The sequence below is a fragment of the Argiope bruennichi genome, chromosome 3 (assembly GCF_947563725.1).
Source record: "Argiope bruennichi chromosome 3, qqArgBrue1.1, whole genome shotgun sequence".
Classification (NCBI taxonomy): domain Eukaryota; kingdom Metazoa; phylum Arthropoda; class Arachnida; order Araneae; family Araneidae; genus Argiope; species Argiope bruennichi.
In genome coordinates, this window is record NC_079153.1 from 145,748,488 (window position 1) to 145,772,786 (window position 24,299).

The 24,299-nt window shown below is 30.3% G+C and overlaps 3 protein-coding genes across 8 annotated transcripts in view; 1 reads left to right on the forward strand and 2 right to left on the reverse strand.

The window, feature by feature from the left end:
- Positions 1–630: 630 nt before the first annotated feature.
- LOC129963019 (uncharacterized) lies at positions 631–1,683 on the reverse strand. Its single transcript, XM_056077023.1, has one exon. It carries the CDS (start codon positions 1,681–1,683, stop codon positions 631–633), a length of 1,053 nt encoding a protein of 350 aa, XP_055932998.1.
- LOC129963020 (uncharacterized) lies at positions 1,680–3,616 on the reverse strand. The gene is made up of 2 exons (XM_056077024.1): positions 2,467–3,616; positions 1,680–2,365 (listed from the first exon to the last, which is right to left on the reverse strand). The coding sequence occupies exons 1-2, from the start codon at positions 3,614–3,616 to the stop codon at positions 1,680–1,682; spliced, it is 1,836 nt and encodes a 611-aa protein (XP_055932999.1).
- A 757-nt stretch (positions 3,617–4,373) lies between these two features.
- LOC129962574 (uncharacterized) overlaps positions 4,374–24,299 on the forward strand; it is a 38,846-nt gene continuing 18,920 nt past the window's right edge. Inside the window, exons 1-3 of one of the 6 annotated variants that reach the window (XM_056076353.1) lie at positions 4,374–4,462; positions 6,403–6,495; positions 8,121–8,250. In XM_056076353.1, coding sequence (XP_055932328.1) covers positions 6,433–6,495; positions 8,121–8,250 — 193 coding nt within the window. In that variant the 5' untranslated portion in view covers positions 4,374–4,462; positions 6,403–6,432. Of the gene's footprint in view, positions 4,649–4,724; positions 4,951–4,970; positions 5,858–6,402; positions 6,496–8,120; positions 8,251–24,299 lie in introns of those variants that run through there. The other 5 variants (XM_056076351.1, XM_056076350.1, XM_056076352.1 and 2 more) reach the window with 5 other exon arrangements.

Sequence of the window (24,299 nt, forward strand, 5' to 3'; positions counted from 1 at the left end):
TTCAATGTCCTGTTCAACGCCTCAAGTGAATGTTTGTGTGCCATAGTACATTCATCCCAAATAATAATTTTACACCGTTTCAGCACAGTGGCCATGGACGATTGTTTCTTAATGTTGCATACTGCGTCAGGGTTATTCTGAATATTTAGTGGCAGCTTAAATACTGAATGAGCTGTTCTACCTCCATCCAATAAAGTTGCTGCAATGCCCGATGATGCAACGGCCAATGCGATGCCATTATTTGATCGTATTTCAGCAAGAATTAGCGAAATAACGAATGTTTTGCCAGTTCCACCCGGTGCATCCAAAAAGAAGAACCCACCTTGTCCAGCTGAAAATGCGAGCATAATGCGATCATAAATGGTTCTTTGTTCCTCATTCATTAGTGGGACATTGCGGGCAACAATCGCTGCCATTTCTACAGTACTGTACTGCAGTTCACGATTCATTTCAGTATTCATTAAATCAGATGCAGTTCGATTTGGCCAATTCATACCGAAATTACTAAGTGGTAAGTTGGCAATGACAATGCAAAGATCCTCAATAGCAATCAATGCTTCATTGTACATTTCGTCGCTGAATGTTATGGTTAGATCGTGGCACCGTATACGATGTTGATGCAATATATCATCAGTCATTGAATCTTTGTGATTTTCCCATAATATCTGTACTCGGGCTGGGAAACATGTAGTCAACACTATAGCGAATTTGTATTGCTGTACAGTTCAATGCAGCTTCAGCAAGCATGCATTCCCACTGGTTGTCGTCTTCCAGCAAGCCGAGTGCAAGGCATGCATCTTTATACGTTGGATATTGTTGCCCATTCACTTTACGTATATCTTGAAATGATAATGGGCCAGTAACATTAACCAACAACAGTCGAAGATAAAAGCACTCCGTGTGTCTTGGATTGACTGTAAATAATCGCCCCAAGGCGTTTGATTTAAATAAATTGAGACATGCAGCAACTGGTGAGCCTTGCTTGCGGGGCATCCATGTTTTTGTTTGAGTCCATGTGAAATAGCGTGGTACTTGTGAATAGAGTAATGTTCGTGCAAAGGCACCAAAATCATCCGCACGATTACACAATTCAAAAAATGCAGTGAGTGTAGTTTTAGGTGGATTTATTGCACGATCAATCGCTGTCTCGTTCGTGAAAAATACACGCTGACCGTTTTCAAGATGGATGGCTAACTGAACAACTGCTGGATCCCGTTCATGAATTGGAAAACCAAAGATACGCCAAGCAGCTTCATTGGAGCTGATGTGCCGACCAATTTGGTAGAGCGTTATTTCATCGTTTTTATTCACTGGAGGAGCATTCACATTAGTATTTTCCACTCTAAACACAGCCATATCACTGCCTTTATGGACATACTTGCAAATGTATTTGATGCTCTTCACAGAACTGCAGAACTCAACATTAATATGAGCATTATATGTCTTGCTCAGCAGAGGCGAATATGGCACCACCCAACGATTGTCAATATCAATGTCTGTGTTGATGATATTTTTAATAAATGACTGTCCGCCATTTTCAGGATTTCTTCGACGATATATTGGGTATCCGTCGACATTTGTGACCGTATCATTGGTAAAATCTTTAGGGAAATTTTTAGTACATTTTCCATCAGCCATGCAAGGCGATGAACTATTAAGAGTACCACATGGACCATGAATCATGTTTGTTGTAACAATGTCAAACAGCAGTTGGTCAGTGGATGGATCTGGAATTTCCGCAGAAATGATACTATCGATTTCTTCAGGACGGATTTTGTCGATGAACAAACCAAAATGTGTGCATAAGGTAATCCTTGCTTTTGCCACTCAACCGAATACATCCAGCAACGTGTGGGACCAAATACATGTGATTTAGTAATGAAACTTATTAAAGACTTCAACTTTTGTCTGAACACACGTGCTGTAATGTCATGGCGATGTATTGCATTTTGGCCAGGCAGTAGCAAAGATGTAATCTCTGGCCATTTTGGATTACATGTGAACGTGATAAATAAACATGGTCGTCCATATTCGCGCACGAAAGTCAGAGCATCCTGTATATATTCTTGCATATGACGTGGACTGCCTACGTACGATGATGGTAAAATGACATGGTTACCAATTTCGGCGACGTCGGCGTTGTTGTTGATAGCGTCTCGCAAATGAATGTACTCTTCCGCGCGCAGCTTTTGTTGATTATATCGTAAGTATCGTAGTCGTTCGCTCTCAATCTTCGCGTACATGTCGACCATGAATTGTTGACAAAGCTCACGACATCGTAAAATGACGTTGTCCAGGCCACGTCTAATCATTAATCGGTACGCATAATAATCCTTTGAGCTAACGTTCTTGTTTGTTTCAGCTCCTGTAATATTTGTTCATAAAAATTAATTTAAATTTATTACGTTCAATAATTTAATTGTTTTGTTAAATGATTAATGATCAAATTAATAATCAATGAAGTACCTGATACGGGATCTCGTTGTTTTATGTTTATGCAATATCCGTCTTGTCCCTTCCAGAATATTAGCGGATATTGGAGAGCGTCATATGAACGATGTGTGTCAGCAATGAACTGAAGATTATTATTTCTTCTACGAATCAGAATTTCTCGTGCAGCTGTACAATCGCCAACCATGATTCCAGCAACATCATCAACAACGGGTGCATTGAATCTACGAATATGCTCTCCAGCTGGTGTTTTATCAGGATTAATGACGATAGCGTGATTATCGCTTTGTAATTGGTGCATATGTGATTTGAATATTTTCAACAACTCGTTGTGCTCGTTCAAAAGAGCATCTAGCTCGCTGACGATGCGCCTGGCATAAAGTGAATCAAGGTTATTATAATCACAACGTGCATTCACGCGATTGGCAAGTGCGCTTCCGGAATCCTCGCCGACCATAAAGTAGATTTGTAAGAATTTATGTGGTTCGTTTGGCATTGGCAGCAGTGAGCCCATTTTATGATAAACTTGGCCTCTGATTTTGAATGTAGAATTGAATTGTTGACCATTTGCATTAGTATTTCGAACTATTTCTGTTGCTCCGAACGATGTCATTCGAAAGCATGAATTGAATCTTCGAATTGACTTCAGGAACACGTTAGAATCTGGATCCGTGCCGATAAGTAAGCCGTTCAATGGTTCAGGTGGTGTTTCAATTTCAGGTAGTTGCACTTTTCCTGACGCGCAACACATCCCAGCTGGCTCATTTTTGAATTTCAGAGCATGACAATGCGGACATTCCTTGTCCATAGCACCAATTACCACTTTTGAATGAGCATAATATTCAATATCGGGCTCATACTGGAATGCTAGACGCAGGAATGAATCAGATATAAATGCTCGATGTACCTGTTGTCGTTGTTGGTCATTTGTTCTTCGTCTATTGACTGTGAAACGGCGTGATTGTCGTTGTTCTAATCTTCTGACTTCATTGCGTTCAGCTCGTGTATCTTCTGGCTCTTCTTGATGCAATTGCGCCATTCTGACACGTGCATCAGTATTTTGTTGCTGGATTTGTTCTTCTGTTCTTTCGGATCTGCTATTTCGCAAGTTTCGAGCTTTACTTGTACTGCGGCTCAAATCAGCCCCTTTGCGCTTTCTTGGCATTGCTCACTGTAAAAATTGAAACTATGAAAATCTTAATTGTTCAATTACATTTTTTTAATAAAATTAAATTAAAATTACATTTTTATAAGATCAACAACATTTTCGATATAAATAAAAAAAAGTATACTTACAACACAAAATCCGTTGTTATTGGAAGCTCGTGTCACGTGTTGAGTACTTTTGAGGTTATAAAATCACTTGATTAACTAATCGTGCAAAATACACTCAAAATTGATAATTTAATTATTATTGATAAAATAGGAATGATTAAAAGTTAATATGAGAGTTACACTGAGATAGCAAAATAATAATTGTCAACGTTACTACTACACTTGATGCATAAACAATAATGATGGCCGACAACTGTGTAGGGAGTGAGAAAGAAAGGAGACCGGCTTCGTTCTCATCCCTACTCCGTGCTGTTTACTGGGTCAGAAGTGATACCTGTAGACATCTGGCGGGGATAACTAATTAAATGACGATTGATCAGTTTTCGACCGGAGAGGAAAAATGATTAAATTACTAAAATGGCTATTAAAAAATAAGGGTTGATCGTAGAAGGGTGAAAATTGAGGATTGTATGTATTTTTGTATGTTGTATCATAAAAAAATAGAAATTAAAAATTTTGTCTAAAAAATAAAAAATAAAAAAAATTAGGGGTGGACTACCCCTAACATTTAGGGGGATGAAAAATAGATGTTGGCCGATTCTCATAGATACCGGATAAGCACAAAAAATTTCATCAAAATCGGTCAAGCCATTTCGGAGGAGTATGGCAACGAAAACTGTGACACGAGAATTTTATATTTAGATAGCAAATAGGATTTGATTTTCTACGAATAACAGTTAGGATTTTTTTTTTTTTTTATAGAAGAAACAATGGTTTCAACATTTCGTAAGAAGATTCAACTTAAAAAATAATTCGCGAGCGGGAATTTTTAAAAAAAGTTATTACCTAACATTCTAAACAGTTTTTAGAAATTCAGCAGATGTTGAATTTCTAACTAATAATTTTTATATAGTGTGATTCAGTAATTAGATTTTCTTATATTAATTATAAAAGTTACTTTATTTTATAGAAGAATATCAAATGTATTCTAACTGTCGTAATTTCTTTGTGATTTTGTTATACAAGTTTTTTCCCCCCTTCTTGTTGACGTTTTCTTTATTTTTACATTGCATAATCGGGCGATATATGTTCGTTCGTTCATGAATAATATGTTCATGGTATTTTTTGTTCTTCCTTTTGCCAAAAATAAAGGGAAAAAAAGAGGAATGCCGAATTGCCTTCTGAAATATCCAGCTATTAATAATTTTGAATTGGGATGAGGAGGTGTTTTTTTTTTTTCTTTCTGTCATGATTTGCATTTCAGATTCTACTATTTGCAATTAATAAATTAATTTTTTGCTTTTAAGAAACAGTAATATTTTCATGCATTGTCAGCATACATAATTTGCTTTAAAACTTTTGAATGCTTAGTAGGAATAGACTAACAGATCTCTCAGAAGACACTGCTTCCATTATGATGGCTGGATTAATTAAAATGACTTAAACTGGACATTGTAATGTGATACTGCATATCTTTTTGTAGTTTCCAAATAACATCTATCGCACTCTTTTAGTGTCTAGCTGACTTCTTTCTTCTATACAGTATTCTTTTTTTTAATTGTATTTGGTGATACAAGTTTTTTCTGTTGGCCATCATTTGCTTCAATCAGATTTTAAGGATTAGTTAGGTGTTATTGTTAATTTTGGAAACAAATTTTATCATTCTTCAGAGCAATTAATTTCTTTTGTTGCGATTCTACAATGTTTTTACTATTTCAAGCACTTTTGTGCGAATTTATTCATTTTATTGTTTATCTAATTATATTTATTTTACTTCTGAGTGTTTATGTTTGACAGAATTCAGTATTTTATTTAGTTCAGGGTTTTTTATCCCTCTCCCTTGCTTTTCTCATGTCTGATTCCATTTACTAGTTGCTTCAAGTCAGTTTTAATGATTAGTTTTTATTTGAGTACTTATGGACATTGTAAATAGAGAAAATACAACTGTAAGGAAACAAAGCTTGATGTTGTTGCATATTTATATCTAAAGTCTGTTACAAATAATATTTATTTATTCGTTAATTTCCATAAGCATTCTTTAGGTGCATGAAATTTTGTACTACAATTTTTGTTAATGAATTGGTGATAATCATATCTATGATGTTAACAAGATGACAGCTTCTCTAGATGGGTATCTTCTTTTATAAACATAAATATATTAGTGTGTTTAATTGTTAATGAATTAAATAATATTGAATGAGTAATGAGGTTAAATAATATTGAAAGAAATTTAATAGTTCTTAATAAAATGAATTGAGTCTATGGGAAAAAAAAGTTTTAAAAAATGTAACTTATTTTAGTGAGAAGATATGTACTAGGGAATTTTGAATTGTGTTAAATTCAGATCTTGTGCATAAAGGTGAACTTATAATTTAAAAAGTGGCTCAAATCTTCAGAATAGCTTTAGAGATTTAATAGGTGTCAGGGAAAATGTTCATGTTCAAGATACTTTTATTCTGAGTTATTCATATTTACACAGAACTGTTAAGCAATGTTTTCTATAATTACTTAAGAATGGATAAAATTTATCATAAAGAAATTAATAAATATGTTTTTATTATTCAAAAAAGGAATTTTAAAAAGTTACTTTTGAATTTTAAATAGATGTACTATATTAAAGCTTTTTTTTCTTTCATTAATAATATTTCTTTATTAATACATTTTATTTACTTTTAGTTTTTCTTATGTCTTTATTGGCTGTCTTTCATGAAAATGAGCTCAGCACAATTAGATGAACATATTCATAATAAAACAGTGGAACTTGAAATGGTAAGAACTTTTGTTTAGTGTTTTTGCTTCTTTGTGGTATAATTTCTAATTATATATATATTAGAAATTGTGATCTTTCGTTTTTTGTTTATTTGTTTCTTTTTCTAGCAAATTTATATAAAATCAAACAGCATTTTTATGGCTTGATTAAGAATAATGTCTGCTTAACAAATATTATTTTATTTTTCCTTGATTTCTTAACAAATGTGGTAATTCCATAAATTTTTAATGGAAACTTAAAATTTGTTTTTAAGCATTTCTTGCAATCATCCTAAATGATAAATTTAGGCAAGTTTTTTCCTCATCCTAATGATTTGTGGCAAGTTTTTGTGAAGCTGCAATTGTAAGTGCAATTTTTTTTATCTTGGGCAGAAACCAGATATTACGTTAAGTCTTTATATTACTTAAGTTAATGAAACTTAAACCAGATATTGCTTTGTGTAATAATCTTGTATTTCTTCTTTTCAAAAAAATGCTTTCAAAAATATAATTTCCTTGTGTAAAAAGTCCTTTTGTGTGTGTTTATATAATAATTATACACACATAAAAATATTCCTAATAGTTTAAGAAATCATCCAAGTTGGATTTTTAGCATTTTAAATCATATCCTTATTATTATTTCCATTCTACATGTTTCTTTACATTGAACATTTTATAGATTCTTTACTGAATTCTAGTAATAAAATATAAAAGATCTGTACAATGATACTTACATCAGTGGAACATTTTATAAAATATTTTAATGTCTCATTAAAATTTCATTAATTGTTAATTTTTGTCTTTCATATTTAATGCTAATAATGAAGAAAGTGGTCTTCCAATACTTCTCTGATGTTAAGATTCTCAATAGAATAACAGTCAGCTGTATAAGCTTTACTTTAAAGTTGCTATTGCAAGTTTTAAAAAAACTCCTGCCAAAAGCAAAGATATTGAAAAAGACACAATTTTTTTTTTTGATTTGTCTTTCTCTGTAGCTTTACCCCCCCCTTTTTTTTTTTCTTTCTGAGTAAAAACTTTATTCTCATCAAAATTTTTATTCTTTAACTAGGGCATCACTTTGTTATTATTTGAATTGTTACAACACATTTTAATTCTTTCAATTCCTTTTTTCCCAAGATTACAATTTTCATGAAAAACAATATAATGATAACATTTTCTGAAGATCATATTTTCTAAAAAAAATTTCAACTCATTAGGATTTTAGAATAAACTAATCTATACATTATAATATAAATTATAATTTTATATTATAAATGTACAGTTAATAACATTTTCTGTCATGTTATATGAAATATCATATTCTGCAAAATGATACTAGAATATAATATATGAAGGGCACTTATCTATTTCATATGTGATTGTAATTTTATAAATTTTAAAGTAATTGTGAAATTTCTGTGTAATGTAGGTCCCCCTCTCCCCATTTTGTCTTTAGCTGGTTTCTTCCTGTCATTTTCTTCATGTTAAATTCAGAAAGAAAATATTAGTATGAATTATTATTAGAATATATTAAATATTAGAAAAAAATTCATGTGTTTGAACTTTAAATCTTTATTGCTTAATTTGTAATCTCTTGCTTATTACATTATCTTTCATCACTCTAATATTTTAAAATTTTACCAAAGCTACGTCAAGAATATCAAGCATTATTGGAATCTAGAAGTTGCATTTCAAATTCAGAAACTGAAGTTCTGAATTCCAAGCTTTACAACTTAATGGCTGAAGTTAAATACTTAAAAAAGTGTGAACCAGAAAGTAAGCTTAAGTTTTATATATTTTTATTCATATATTTTGATTTTTATATTTCTATTTAAGAAATATTAGTCAAATTTTGATGCGGAAGATTTTTTCATTTTTACCCTATGACATTATCTGAAACAAAATCTTATCCAGATATATAGAGTGCATAGCTTTTAGGCTGATAAAAATTTTCTTTTTTAGAATTTTAATTATACTTAATACTGTATCTTTATGATGAAATCTTAGTACTGTATCTTTAGATGAATCCAGTCAATAATCCCATGGTTTATTGACTGGTAGTTACTTATTAAGAAGAGATTTGCCAAAAATTTAGTTAGAATTTTAATTAAATGCTAATCAAAATTTTCAAGCTTCTTTGACATCAACTTAAGGATATATTATTATTCAGGAAGTATTTTAAAATCATTTTACAATTTAAAAAAGTAAGATTTTTTGTAACACAAATTTTTATTCCATTTAGTTTTTTCAGGTTAAATTAACAGAATTTTAAGACAAAATTTATATCACCATTTTGAATTTTTATAAAATCTTGCACAGGTATGCTATTCTTTTTGGTTTGAAAAAAATACCACATTTATCAATTCATTTTTGAATTTCAACAAAGTAATTTTTTAAAAAATGTACTCAAAAACTGCCATCAGAAATTTTATGAATTGCTCTAGAAAGCCTTTTATTAGAAATAGAGAGTTGAGAATACAGGGGCAAATTTAGATACCTTCCAGCCCTAGGCATATTATGAGACCCCTTTTTCAATAAACTGGACAGTTTAACTTCATCTTAAATACAATTTTAATACATTAATGTTTTATTTTACATTGATCTTTTTTAATTTATTAAATTTGCAAAAATTATTTATAAACTCCAAATTGCTTTACATCCTGACCAAAACACTTGACTACAAATTGCTTGACATCCTCCTCTCCATACATTATTATTGAAGTTGACGTTCTAATAATAATTTGTAAATATTCTAATAATAAAGAGAATATAATGAAGCATATAAGAACCTGATCAATTGTACTTAATAAAATATTTTTTATAATTGATTTCATTTGTATATTTTATAATTTTATTTGTTTATCAAATAAAAAAATATTTTTTATTCTATCTACTTGCATCTCCTTCTCGCCTACTGACCCTAGGCAGTGTTTTGGTCAGAAATTTATCATTGGCAAGAGGCAGCATTTCTTGTGGTATGGAACAAGATTGATAATAAGCTAATATACAAAATATTTTGTCAAAAACTGAATAAAAATTTTTTTTGAAAAGTACATATTTTAAAATTAATTTCATGAATAGTTAATATTGTTGCTAAATGCCTGGCAAAATAGAAATTTGGAATGATTATGGGTTAATCTTTACTAATGATAAAGGTATTTATGCACATGCATGTATATGTTTGCATTTTACAAATTAAACTTTTTCGTCTAGAACAACTAAAATTAATGCTGATATAATTTAAAGAGTAGAAATATACACCTTGAAAATGTTTTTTGAAATTTTAATTAAAAATTAAGTAAAATTATGGGTTTTTTCCATGATAGCTTTTGAAAATATAACAATATAAAATGACTTTTATATCATTTTATATTCGGATATACTAATTTTTTGCTGTATATATATATATATATATATATATATATTAAGCATGTTTTCTAACATAAGTTTAAGAATTGTGAACAAATGTTAAATAGGTTATGAACCATAATAAGAAAATGTAAACATAATCATAATATGAATGTAAAAATAATTGGGAATTAGCACCAAAGGTATTAATAAAAGTCATTATTAAAGTTGCAGATATTTTTCATTTTGTGTTAAAATCCAAATAACTTATCTTGTCCTTAACACAAGTCATTATCTTGGTCTTAATGGTAAAACAAATTTTACTAAAGCAAGTGTTATATTTACTTAATTTTGTAAAGAATCAGTGAAAGATTTCAATTTATATTTAAAACACATGAAGAAAAAAAAAATGATAAATTTTATGCTGTTTTTAATTGGAAATTGTTACATTAAAAGACTAGAAATAACAAAATGTAACCATTTTTTTAGGAATTTTAGGGGAGATGATAGAAAATAAAAGAAATGCATTAATAAAATCAGTAGAAAAGTATAAGGCTTTAAGTTGTAAGGAAGGTATAAGAAATTATATCTGTTTCAAAATTTAATGCTTAAAAATATTTTGTTGAAGAGTCCATTAAGACTAAATTATGTAAAATATTTAGTTACATATTTTAGCGACCATTAATCTTGGCAAATCTGCTGATTGCCAAAGGTGGTTAGTTGTTAAAATAATTTACACTGATGTTTATATTTTGGCTGATGTCTTTTGATTGATGATTTGTGTCTGATGTTCATATTTCTTGCATTTCGCTAATTTTATACTTTTGTAAAAATAAATATGATCACAGACGTGAAAAAAAATTCTGTAATGCATTTAACACTATTAAATGATACAAAATTGCAATTTGCTGCCCATAATTACGAAATCATTTTAAAATGCTTGTACTTTTTAACTTTATTCTATAAAATTTAATAAAAACTTTAATAATTAGAAAATCACAACACATAAATGTGTAGTGATATTCTAATTATTATTATATATAAATGTCATGTGTACAATATATATATATATATATTATGGTTTTGATACAACAGTATTTCTGATACCAAATTATAAAACTACCAAACAAAGTTATTCACTTTTCAAACATGTCTCCATTCAGTACAAAAATAAGAAAAACTTTTGGAACTTTGTTTTCATATTGAAGATTTAAAATGAAAAGAGAATGATGCTTTTTGACTACAGCAAATGGAAAAGGGCCTTACTACAGAGAGACTCAAATTACCTTTAGATTACCTTAAATTCAGAGATTAAAAGCTCATATTGGTTTCAAAATCCATATGAAAATCAAATCCAAACACCACAACTACCTTTTGAATGGACAAATGGAAATATTGCTTTGTTCTACTCTTTGGAAATATCTATATTCTTCTTGCATCCAAGAAAAGATTTTGGCTCCTAAATCTAAGAAAAATATGCTGTATCAGAAATATTCTTGGAAAAATTGCTTTGATCAACCATTGAGTATCCAAGAAACACAGCAATACCATGCATTTAATTTTCAAAAATACATCAAAATTATTGGTGAAATACTTTTCATGTGATTTGTAGGATTGGGGAGCAAAAGTGTCAAAATATCCAGATAAATTTTAACTAGAAGACATGTCATCTATGAAGAGAACTAGTTATTGGGTATGCTTTACAGAAAAATGAGTAAATAAAATTCTCTTTTCTTCATCAATCTGGGACATCTTATTGGTGTCAGAAGTGGCATTCTAGCAAAAGTGAATCCTGTGACTTCCATATGAAAAAGTTATCTTGTATTTGAAAGTAATGTATGCAAGCACATGCAGCTCTTCAGATGATTAAGAAAATTTCACTTTTGATTTGTTATTAATTTTTCTTCAGCTTTTTGTTTATATTTATTTTCATGGAAGTGTAAAAGTTAACATTCTTATATTAAAATACAAGATATTGATTAAAAAGAAAGTTTTAAACTTACCCATCATCATTGCAAATTTATTTTTTGCTAGGTGATCTGTATCAATGCTAACTAATCAGAGAATTAATTTAAAAATATGTAATTTTTTCAATAAATCCAGTCTTAGTTAAAAAAAATTCCTAGATTAGCTCAAAGAATTTGAACAAATTATTGAGTTGGACACATTTTAGAAAATTTAGATAGCTGTAATTCAAAATCATTGATGCATCTCAATAAAAGTTGGTATTTTCCCCATGTCTCTATAATTGGTGCACATATGCCAAATTTATAAAAATCTGAAATTGTATATTTGGGGAAATTGTATAATGTCTGTATTTTGACTAAAACTCAATAAATAAAATTTACTTCAGCTGATGAAATTTTTATTGCAGTGTAATCTATTTTCTTGCATTGGATTGAAATTGATAAGTTTTCCATTTAATAGTTTTAATTATACCATTTAATTTTTTTTTCTTTTAATCATTATCACCAAATATTGCCATTTAATTTTCTTTTTCTGAGGTATTTAATGTATTCTGTTATTCCTAAAAACTGGTGTAAAAGCACTATTTTTTTTTTTAAATAAATAGATTGGAAAGCAGATTGAAAAAAAAAATCAGGTTTTTAAATGTCAAGTACCTTTTATTATAATCTAACTGCTGTTCTGTTTTTAGACGCGAACTACTAGCGACTTCATCTTCTGCTGAGCTCACATACTTAGAACCCTTCTCTCAGGCAAAACCCTAAATAAGAAGAATTGGATGGTACTCCTTACTCATGATTGGTATAGGGCCTTAAGGCTTAATTCTTCCTTGTGATAGAAAAACCAACACTTGCCTGTCGCTTCTTGCCAGTGGCCACCTTAAATGTCTTTTCTTTTCTCAAGGTGAAAAATCTTTCCCTCTTTGCCCGAAATGCTGCCAACATCAGGCATCTGCTGAACATATTCTAGACTGTTTAGGACTTCTTTGGGGAGAAATTTATTCTTCTCCCTTCTTCGTTTTTGACTTTCTTGTCGACGGATTTTTGGATTTGGTCTGACTTAAGTCAGACATGGAGATTTGCAACAATATAATTTAACTGTAAAAGGGGGGGGGGACATACATTTTATAATTTGTCCATTTTTAATATCTGCTGTTCATTCCTATTGTAATTTATCATCGGTTGAATTTTTATTGCTCTCTCAGCTTCATGTTTTACCTTTAAAATATAACTGATTGATTTATAATTTTTCATGAACAAGACTTTTTTTTTAGATAACTAAATCTTGAAACATATCCAATACATATTTTGCTTTCATGTGCACCTATTTATTTACCTAACTAGCAGTTCCTCTATAGCACCCTCACATCTCCATTTTTCCAGCCAGAGTCTTTACGAAATTTTGCAATAAAAAAAACTTTTCATTTTACATTTTCCAGACAGAAAAATATCTGCTGAATTTTCACACAGAACCATTGTACCAATTCAGAAATTCATTGTTTCATATCAATGCTCATGATTCCTAGATAAATTATTATTGTTCTACTAACTTTCATGTGAGAGACATGCATGATATAAAACATATCTCACTATTTGCAGAAAGAACATTGTAATTTGGTTACAGACTCAATTCTGCAAAGCATTTTCAATAGTTACTGTAGATGTAATATGAGAGAACACTTTAATAGCAAATATTTACATCCATAGTAATGAAATATTTTTTTTTTTTTTTTTTTTTGCAAAATTGGCGTACGCGACATGTTTATGGATTCTTTAAAACGGAAGAGAACACAAAAGCGATTATTTACGAAATCGTTCTGAAAACAGAACCGGTAAGTAAGACTAAATTGTTCCTGGTATGTAATATTTCAAATGACAAAACTGAATGGTTACTTGAACTAGATGAAAGAATTAGAGTAATATGGTCTGAAATGGAAGTAAAATATTCTTATGACATTGATTAAATGGAGAATTATCGCGATTAATAGATTGCAATGAAAACAAAAATTGATTTTATTTTTGCGACAAATGAAGAAAATAGTGATACTTCCTGTGTATTAAATGAAAGAAAACGAACTTTTGAATTTCCCAAGTAGAAATTAAAAAATAGACGGCTATATAAATAATTGGCTGGGACTCTGGAGACAATTTTAAAAAAATCACTATGATGATAGTATTGATTAGGATGATAAATTTAAGTATGTTTTGCAAGTGACTGAAATTCATTCATCGGCAAGAGATGCAGAAAGTTTTTCACCATCGGGCCAGGTTGGGCGCAAATTATAGTAAAGCTATAAACAGGTTAAAATTGTGTTTTGCAATGCAGTTTTTTGAAAATCATCAGTCTTTATTCAAGACATCCTGTATATACAACTATACGGAATGAAATATAATCGTATTTTTTCTACAATTAGATCTCAATGCAATTAAATCTCAAAAGTCTCATAAAAAATTATCTTAAATAATCTTTTAATGGTCAGTCAAAAAAAAAAAAAATCAAAACATTTAAAATATATATATATATATATTTGCAAATTTTTAACAATGAGAAACAAAGGCCAGTATCTGAATAAAAAAAGCTAAATAATGCTTATTTTTCTTTAATTATGTGTAAAATTAATTATTTTGTGTTATTTTAAAACCAAACTAAAGAAATTGGGCTTTACCCCCTATCTGATTTTCGGCGAATCTCTTCCACCACCTTTATATGAATGTATTTTCTTTATAGTATTTGATCTTTCATTTTCTATATGGAAAGTGCTTCTTAATTTCTGTATAAAAGTTTTCTCTTATTTTAAATAAATAGTTGTGTGGGAAAAAAATTTGGGACTTATGTTGACTTGACTTTTTTTTTTTTTTTTTTTTCATTTCCTTTTGCATGTACAGGTAAAGAAAAAAAAATGTTTCTTTTCAAGGATAATATTATGTATTCTCAGAATGATTTTTTTTATATTTTATTTTGATTAGTGACTTCTTGTTGTTGCTTTTCTGCATGAATTTACTATCTCTTTATAAATCATTTGTTTGTTTCATAATTATTATTAATGAATTATTTAAATACTTTTATTCAAATCATTTTTTTATGTAAATATTTTAGAACTTTTTTACGATATGCCAGGAAATTTTGTATTTAATTCATTGCGAGCTTTCAAAAATGAATGCACTGAATAGTTGAATTAGTACTAAAGAATAGAAAATATGAGCAACATTTGTTCATTCAAAATATCGTCTATTTTTTGAATAACAGAGGACAAAAGAAGTTGCTGCTGATGTCATAAAGAAAAGAAAATGAAAACAAATCTTTATTGAAAACTAGCTGTGTTTGGCGACCAGATGGTTCGCCAATATTAATGTTCATTAAAATTTTCAGTTAAATATTTTATGCAAATCTTTAAAAGTGTCTTCATCAAAATATTTTTAGGCTTCAAATTTTGATAATCATTAATTCATTTAGGTTATTATAAAGGTCTTGGCCATAATGTATTATGCATCTCTTTAATTTTCTGTTAGCTCCCCTAAAATTTCAACTTTCAATTAAAGTGGAAATTTTAAACTGCAATTTATAGAAAAAACATTTATATTGAAACCACACATTTTTTTTTCAATGTGAGTACTGAAAACAGAAACATTCAGCATTTAAGTCTTACCTGCACTACAGAATAATTTTCATAATTTATGTAGTATCTTAAGAATTATTCTACAAAAATTTCTTGGTCATAAAATTTTGTTTCTAGTTTTACTTTCAAAATGATTTAAATGATGTTAATAACAATATTTTATTTTGTTTTGCTCTATAAATATACTTCAGAAATTATGAAATCTAAATTTTATACAGTCCTTTTATCCTAAGGAATCATATTCTGCGAAATATTCTTGACACCTCAACTTTTAAATAAATAAATGGGCATTTTTGTCTTTTTCTATCAAATCTGATCGATTTATGAAGTTTTGAATAGAATAGTTTAGAACAATCAATGTATTCAAAATCTTAGGTCAATCAATCTTAAGAAATCCTGGGTGCTGATTAGAGTATCATCTTTGAGACAGTCAATCAAGTGGTCTAAAATGACCACCTTTATTGAATAATGATATTCAAATTTTCATAAATCATTCAATTTAAATGAATGATTTAGTTGATTGGAGTGCAATTCTTTATTTAAAATATTAATGTCTAAAGAATATTTTGTGAAAAATTATTCACAGAGTAGAGGGTCTGGATAAAAGCTAAACATTTTATAATTTGTTAGAGCATTCATTGACTCAAGATACATAAAATATAATTATTTACTTTGTTTAGACCATTTTAACACATGCATTTCTATTATTAAAGGTTTACAAATTAGTCATTGGACCCTGCAATGAAAGGATATATATTAAACCATGTTTGCCTTAAATAAAGCAGATTTATTAAATTTAATAATGTGGATTTTGTAAAAGATCAATTTTTTCATTTACTTTTTATAAAATATCATATTTTGTTTCATATAGGCACATGCTGAAAATTACATCTTTGTATGTTTAATTTGCAATGACAATTGATTTATTTTTTAATTTGAATTTCTGCTAATGTGATGTCAACACATTGATAAAAACTAATTTTTCCCATTGTAACATATTTTTGTTTATTTTATTTCGCGTGAAATATATTGTTAAAAAAATATGATTAAATTATTGGTTTAAAAATTCATTAAAAACAGAAGTTTAATTTGTTGGGTATAACATTTGTAACATTAAAAAGATATATATATTATCTTCAATATGATGTAAAAATCAATTTTTCGCTGTAATATTTTTGGAGGTTATAGTAGCAAAACCTCAAAATTTTGCTTAATTTGTAATTAATTAAGATTCTAATTAAAAATTCGAAAAAATCGCTCTGAGGTGCACATTTCTGACTTCTAAGGTATACATGTGCCAAATCTGGTAGCTGTAGGTTAAACGGTCTTACCTGCTAAGTGCCAACAGGCACACACACATATTGAGCTTTATTATAAGTATAGAAGACATCTTAGAACATGAAATTGCTGAAATTGAACTTGTTTAACAAAGTGAATATGCTAGAGACATTTTTTTACTCACAAAGTCTAATGAGTTGCAAAAAATTATTAGTGAGAAAACTGATCAGTTTTAACTCTTTCAATTTCCTAAAAAAAACTTTAAAAGAACACAAAACTTTTTTCATATTATTAATAAAATTTGTCGGGTTTTATATCCTAGAATTTTTGTACTTATGTTTTTAATCTTTTTCTTTTCAAGAAATTCTTATGCTATTGAAATGATAGTGTAATTTTTTTCTTAATACTGCTAACTATAGAGTAAAAAAATAAATTTGCACAGTGAAATTTCTGAAGTAAAATTTTTCATTAGAAACTTTAAAAAAATAATTTTAAAATCATGTCAATGTTTATGAAAAGTATTCAGTAATTATTGATAGTATTCCATTTTTATATTTCTTTAAAAATTGGATACTTGCTTGCTTAACTTGGTAAATTTCACCATAGCAGATAATTTTATAATCAACACTATTATGTTAATGTTGGTTCTTATTTTTTCTTTCCAAAAAGTGCTTACTTTTTTAAGATGAGGTTTGATGACTCAGACTGTTCAAATACAACTTGCTGACTGATTCATCACTAAATATTTGACTTTGAAATTTACCTCTTGGATATGATAAAATTCTTAAAATTTTTTAGTAAATTATCTTCATATACTAATCCACTCATTTAATTTACTTATCCAAAATTTTAAGTCGAACTGTCCTCACATATATTAATTATTTTAGACAGAGCATATTTTTAATCCAGTTGAGATCATACAGTTTAGATTATAATTGCGAGATTGACCAAGGAGGGTGGGAATATACCCATCCCAAAAATTTTATTTAAGTTCCTAATTCAAGCAACTGTAATATCTAGTCAAAGTGTTTTCTATGAACAATAACAAAATTCAGGGAAAGATTTTGTACATAATCTAGTTTAAATTTGCTTATGATCAGTAAACTGCCTGCTGTACAATCAGCTTTGACAGCTTGATCATGAAAGGAAAAATGCGAATATGATTTAGTGTCTTTAGAAATTAGTTATACTGAATTAGACTTTTTTCAATATCTATGAATAGAATTTTTTTAAAAAAAAATTATTCTTTTTATTGAGTTGCATTTTGTAAAATAAACTGATTGTAGATAAAAGAGCAAAGTTGGGGGCTTTCCTTTATATTATATTTAGTAAAGCAGAAAAGAAAATAATAATCAGTTGATGGGTTGAAGATTAATTTATTTAATACTATCGCGTGAATTACTGAATACAAGCAATACACATATTGTTCAGTTGATAAATTAAAGAGTGCATTACAAATATGCAGAAAAAAAAACTAGATAATGTATGTGCACCAAAAAAAAAAATAGTAATGCAACATGCAATAATCTGGATAAAATGTGAGTGAAATTATTGTATTTAGTTTCTTCTCATGTATTTTAATCTTTTAGAAATGCATTAATCCATAAAAGTATTTTTCTACCATATAAAATTCAGAAAAGTGTATTTTTAGTGATACCCATTTTTATAAGTTACTAGCCGAATTTGGCGACCAGCCGGTTCGCCAATCTTAATGTTCGTTAAAATTTTAATAATTAAATATTTTACGCAATTCCTACTTTAATAGATTCTTCATCAATATATTTTAAAACTTCAAATTTTGATAGTCATATAATTCACTGATAATATTATAAAGGCCTTCAGTCATAAAGTAATATGTATCACTCTAATTTTCTGTTAGTTCCCGTAAAATTTATACTATAAATTGAAGTGGAAAGGATTAATCTCCAATTAATATAATAATATTTTTTACTGAAACAAAGTATTTTTTTTTTTTTTTTTTTTTTTTTTTTTTGTAATATGATTACTGAAAACAGTTACTGAGCGTTTAAACTTTATGGGCACTGAAGAATATCTTTCCTAATTTATGTAATATTTCAAGAATTTGTCAACAAAATATTCTCAGATTCATCATGACCAGAACGATTAATTAACAATGTTTAATTTTAAATGCATCAAACACTAAGAAAATAAAACGAATCGTTTAAAATAATCGGTTGAAAACAGGTTAAAAAAAACTACTTTAAAAAACGATGTACTTAAAACTATAAGCGTATACAAAAAATATATAACTAACATAAATACAATTTAATTACAAAAACATGCAACTAACCTAAAAAGAATTTAAATCACACGTTGATTATGGTTGTCATGTCAACAATCAGAACACAATGCGCATGCGTGTATTTTCAACGCCAGTTACGGCAACGCAAATGCGTGAGTTTTTCTACGCCAGTTGGGGTAACGCTATGCAGATTAGAAATTTTTAAATTCCTTTATTCTGTTTTATTTTAATTCAAAAGTACTTCAGAATGAATCTGAAACATGGTTTAATTAACAATGTTTTATTTTAAATGCATCAAACATTAAGAAAATAAATAGAATCGTTTCAAATAATCAGCCGAAAAATCTTAAGCGTAGCCTCATGAATGTTGGGGAAAAAAAACTGAAACCGTACTCATTTGGCGGTGGGGAAAATGAAAAGATTTTTTTGGCGGGAAAGTTAGTTTTTAATTAATAACTAAAATTCTAATTAAAAATTCAAAAAAGGGCTATCCTATCTTTTAAGTTAGATCAAACTGCACACGGTGTGCAAATTTGATTAAAATCGGTTAAGTGGTTTAGGAGTCCATCGCGGACAAACAACGTGACACGTAATTTATATATATTAAGATATGGTCTAATTTCACCAATTTTTGTTTCATATGAAAGGTGACATATGTCATCTATGATCACTTGTTCTCTACCACTCTTCATTTATGAGAGAAATTTCAATATATTCCCTATGGAGGAAAACCATGCAGAGAGTGCCCACTGCCAGGCACCAATTTTTATTTCCATTGGAACTTTATAGTGTTTAGATAAAATTGCTACCTTCCATTTTAAAGAAATACAGTACACTCCCGATTATCCGCGGAATTGGGTGGCGCGGCCGTCGCGGATAACAAAAATCGCGGATAATCCGAAAAAAGCTAAAAACGGGTATAGCAAAAAAGAAAACATTCTAACTTTGAAAAATCGTTTTATGTACAATCAAACGTAAAATAAACAGCAGGAAATGTTTAACTAACGCTTAATATTTTAGTATATCACTCAAAACTAACCAAAAATGCATTTTGTTAATGAAAACAGAAAAGTACTTTGTATTTACGAGAGGCGTCAAGGATACACAGAAAAATTAATACATATGTACTGTTTTAATACTGTTATGTATTATGTAATTACAAAAGCATAACTGTAAAACTGCACCTTTTTGAAAAAATCAGTCAAAAAAAAAAAAAAAAAAAAATTGTGCGGCTGGCGCGGATAACCCGCCCGTGGATAATCGGGAGTCTACTGTATTGCAAAATAAAAATATAGCAATTAGCCTCAAATTTGAACTGTTTTTTTAAATTCATTTCAATTACAATTTAAAATAGTTTCTTACATTTTATTATTGATGATAGATAAGATGTATACATCAAACTTGTGAGCATTACTAAATTTAATATTATTGGCAAACAACTAGTTGTCGGCGCTGCCAAGCTTTTTCAATTTTTTATTTCTCATCAGAAAAATTCATAAGGCAAAGACTGCCCTTTTAGTAAGTAAATGTAAACGAAAATAATTGGTATGATACCATATTTAAATTTTTTTGACAACATTTAATTGACGAATGACGAAACATAACATACAAGAACACTATAACAAAATTTAGTACGAGAACATCATATAGCTCCGAACATCCATCTTTTTTTTCTCTCGGCACCGTCTCTCCCGCGGTTCTACTCCTCCACAGTTCGTTTTCTGATTCTAATCATCAGCAGCGCCCTCACACTCCGCCCCTAAGAGAAAAACTGGTCTTCAAACGACAAAAGTTTTTCTCGGATTCCTTTGGATAAAGTTCTGAACATATAAGGAAAAATAACTAAACGAAATAAGAACATCTCATCCACACATTGAAATAACAATGAAAGCTCCGAATATATATATATGAAAAATAATTAAACGAAATAAGAATATAGCGTACATATGTTGAAATAAAAACTGAACAAAACATACATTAACACAATGGATATTGAGAACTAATTTTAACAAGAAAAATAACTAATGTTTAGTTTGTAGACGAGATAAAGCATCAGCGTCTTTGTTTAAGATTCCAGGACGATGAGTAATTTTGTAACTCCATCGTTGCAAAGCCAATGCCCACCTAGTTAATTTAGGGCTTTTTGGAGTTTTTTCAATTAAGTATTTTAATGGATTATGATCAGTTACGATTTCTACCGTAGTTCCATGCAACCATTTATCAAATTTTTTAAATCCAAACAAAATGGCATAAGCTTTCTTTTCAATGGTTGACCAATTTTTTTGAGTTTTGTTAAATTTTTGGCTTACAAATGCGATGGGTTTATAATTTCCCTTTTCATCTTTTTGGGTTAGACAACAACCAACTGCATAGTCAGAAGCGTCTGAGTGAATTTCGAAAGGTTTACCAAAATCAGGGGCATTTAACGCTGTCGCCTCACATAAAGCTTTCTTCAATCTAAAAAACGATTCTTCGCGTTTTTCCTAATTTACATCTGATTTTTTCCCTTTGGTTAGTTCAGTTAGAGGGGTTGCGATTTCCGCATAATTAGGAATATATGATCGATAAAATCCCATTAGTCCTAACACAGATCTTACTTCCTTTTTCGTCTTTGGCTTTTCTAGTCGTTTTATTGCCGCAATTTTTTCCTCGTCTGGTGCATGCTTACCTTCTCCTATCTTATAGCCTAAAAATTGTAGTTCTCGGGCCGCGAAAGTGCATTTTTTAAATTTTACAGAAAACCTTTTTTTTTCTAATTCCTGCAATACCTTTCTCAGATGAATTAAATGTTCGCTCCATGTTTTGGAGTACACTATTATATCGTCAATGTAGGCTTGAGCATAACTAGAATAGTTTCGAAGAACACTATTCATTATTTTCTGGAATGTACCCGATGCTCCCGATAGACCAAAAGGCATAACCTTCCACTGATATACTACGTTATGAGTAGAAAAAGTTGTTAAAATTTTGTTCTCATCATTCATTTTAATTTGGTAATATCCCTTTAGCAAATCTAGACAAGATAACCATTGAGCCATCCCCGCAGTAAAAACTAATTCTTGTGTATCTTTCATGGGGTAATTAGGAACTTTTGTTACAGCATTAAGGGCTCTATAGTCAATACACATTCGAATGGATGCATCCTTCTTTGCCACACATACTATAGGATATGTAATGTCTGCATTCGAAGGTTCAATCAAGTGTAAGTCCAACAGTTCTTTCACTTGTCTGTCCACCTCTGCTCTATAAGACATTGGAACAGTGTAGGAATGCGGTTTCCGTCTAGTAATATTGGGCAAAAGTTCAATCACATGCTCCCCGATTGCAACTGGTTGCACTGGTCTTTTGAATAAGGGTTCAAATTCTTTTAATAATGTCTCCAATTCTGCTTGCTGCGTAGTTGATAAGTCAGGTGAGGCTACGGATTTTACTTCCTGCCAAAAGGAGTCTTCTTTCAATGGAGTATTTTCAATGTCATCAAATTCTTCTTCCCCTTCAAATATGACGTACACACTTCCGGAGCTAGCAATAAATTCTCTCATTTTATTTTGATGCACATGCCTGAGACTACCATCAGGCATCTTCACTAAAAATGAATGTTCATTCTTTCGTGATTCGATGGTACATGGACCTTGCCATCTAGCTAAAAGCTTGTTTCTAGAATCAGGTAATCGAACAATTGCCTTGTCTCCTAGATTAAAGGCTTTCTTCGTAGATTTCAAATTGTAATAACGGGCCATTCTTTCTTGCTGTACTGTTGAAATCAATTTTGCTTTCTCAGCTGCGTCTTCTAACTGCTTTTTAAGCTTTTCCATGTAAAGAGCTACTGGAGTAGTATCCAACTGCAAACCCTCTTCGTCTGCCACCCAAGTGTTTCTCAGAATAGATAAGGGCCCTTCTGGTTTTCGTCCATATAACAACTGAAAAGGTGCTACGCCGGACGTGCTGTTGGGAACTTCTCGATAGGCCCACAAAATGAACGGTATTTTTGTATGCCACGTACGTGGCTCTTCCAAAATGACATGATGTAGCATGTGCTTTAACGTTTGATTAAATCTTTCTACCAGCCCATTCGACTCTGGATGTGATGGTGTCGAAAATCTTGGGCTAGATCCCATTCTTTTTTCAAACTCTTGTGTCAAACTAGCATTGAAATTAGTCCCATTGTCTGATGCTATTATATTAGGAACACCTGTCCGCATGAAGGTGGTTAACAGTGCTTCACATGTAGCTTTGGCAGTTAAACTGGTCAGTGGTACTGCCTCAGCCCATCTCGTGTGTTGATCAACTAGACATAATATATATCTGTGACCTTTTGCACTCGGCGGATCTATAGGTCCAATGATGTCGATGTTTACCACTTGGAACGGCAATTCTGGTCTTGCCACAGGAGTAATTGGTACTCTGTCCTTTTGATTTATTCGCCTTGTCAACTGACACTCTTTGCACTGTTGACAAAAAGCTCTGACATCTTTGGATATTCCATGCCAGTAAAAAGAATACCTTATTCTTTCAGCAGATTTTACTTGCGCCCATGTGACCTCCAAATACTGAACAGTGAGCTAAATTTAGAACTTCAAGTCTACGCTTCTTAGGCAAAACTAGCTGAGCAACGGACTCCCCTAAAACTTTTTCTTTGTGAAACAAAAATTTATTATGGAAATAATATCCTCCGGACTTTTCATTTGCACATTTTCTAGCATATTCCAAATCTGGACAACCCACTTGTTCTTTAAGAAATTCGTCCGACCTTGATAGTTCTTTAGCATTCTTTTCTGAATTTTCCACAGAAAATGCCCTTATTTCTTCACTTCCCAAGACTGGGTTGTCATCACTTGTTTCATCGACGATTTCTCTATCTTTAATTGTCTTCGGTTCCGAGTTCTTTTCGGAAATATCAACGAAATAATTTTCTTGAACACCCTGCAACTTGTCCCTTATTTCTGGGGGCAACAGTACATCATCCACCAGAGTAGGAGCAACTGCACACAGCACTTCTTGGTGAATCATGTTCCCGTCTTTGCCAACGATGACACCCATTGGAATATTGACAAGAGAACATTTCTCTGCTGGACCAAAAATGCCTTTTATATAAATTGAAGCCTTATCTTCAACAGGAAAATCAGTCAATATATCTCTTCTGACTACAGTTATTTCAGTGCGAGAATCAATTAAAGCTGTTGCAGGCTTTCCATTCACACTTATACGTATCTTTTCTAGATTACAAAGACCTTTATCAAGAGAAGGTCGTCTGTGAGACATCACTTTAGCCACTACTGCCGTTTCCTTAGTTACCGGTTCTGGGTCCACGACAGTTCTGTGAACATTTGCCTTTCTTCTACTATCTTGATCTGA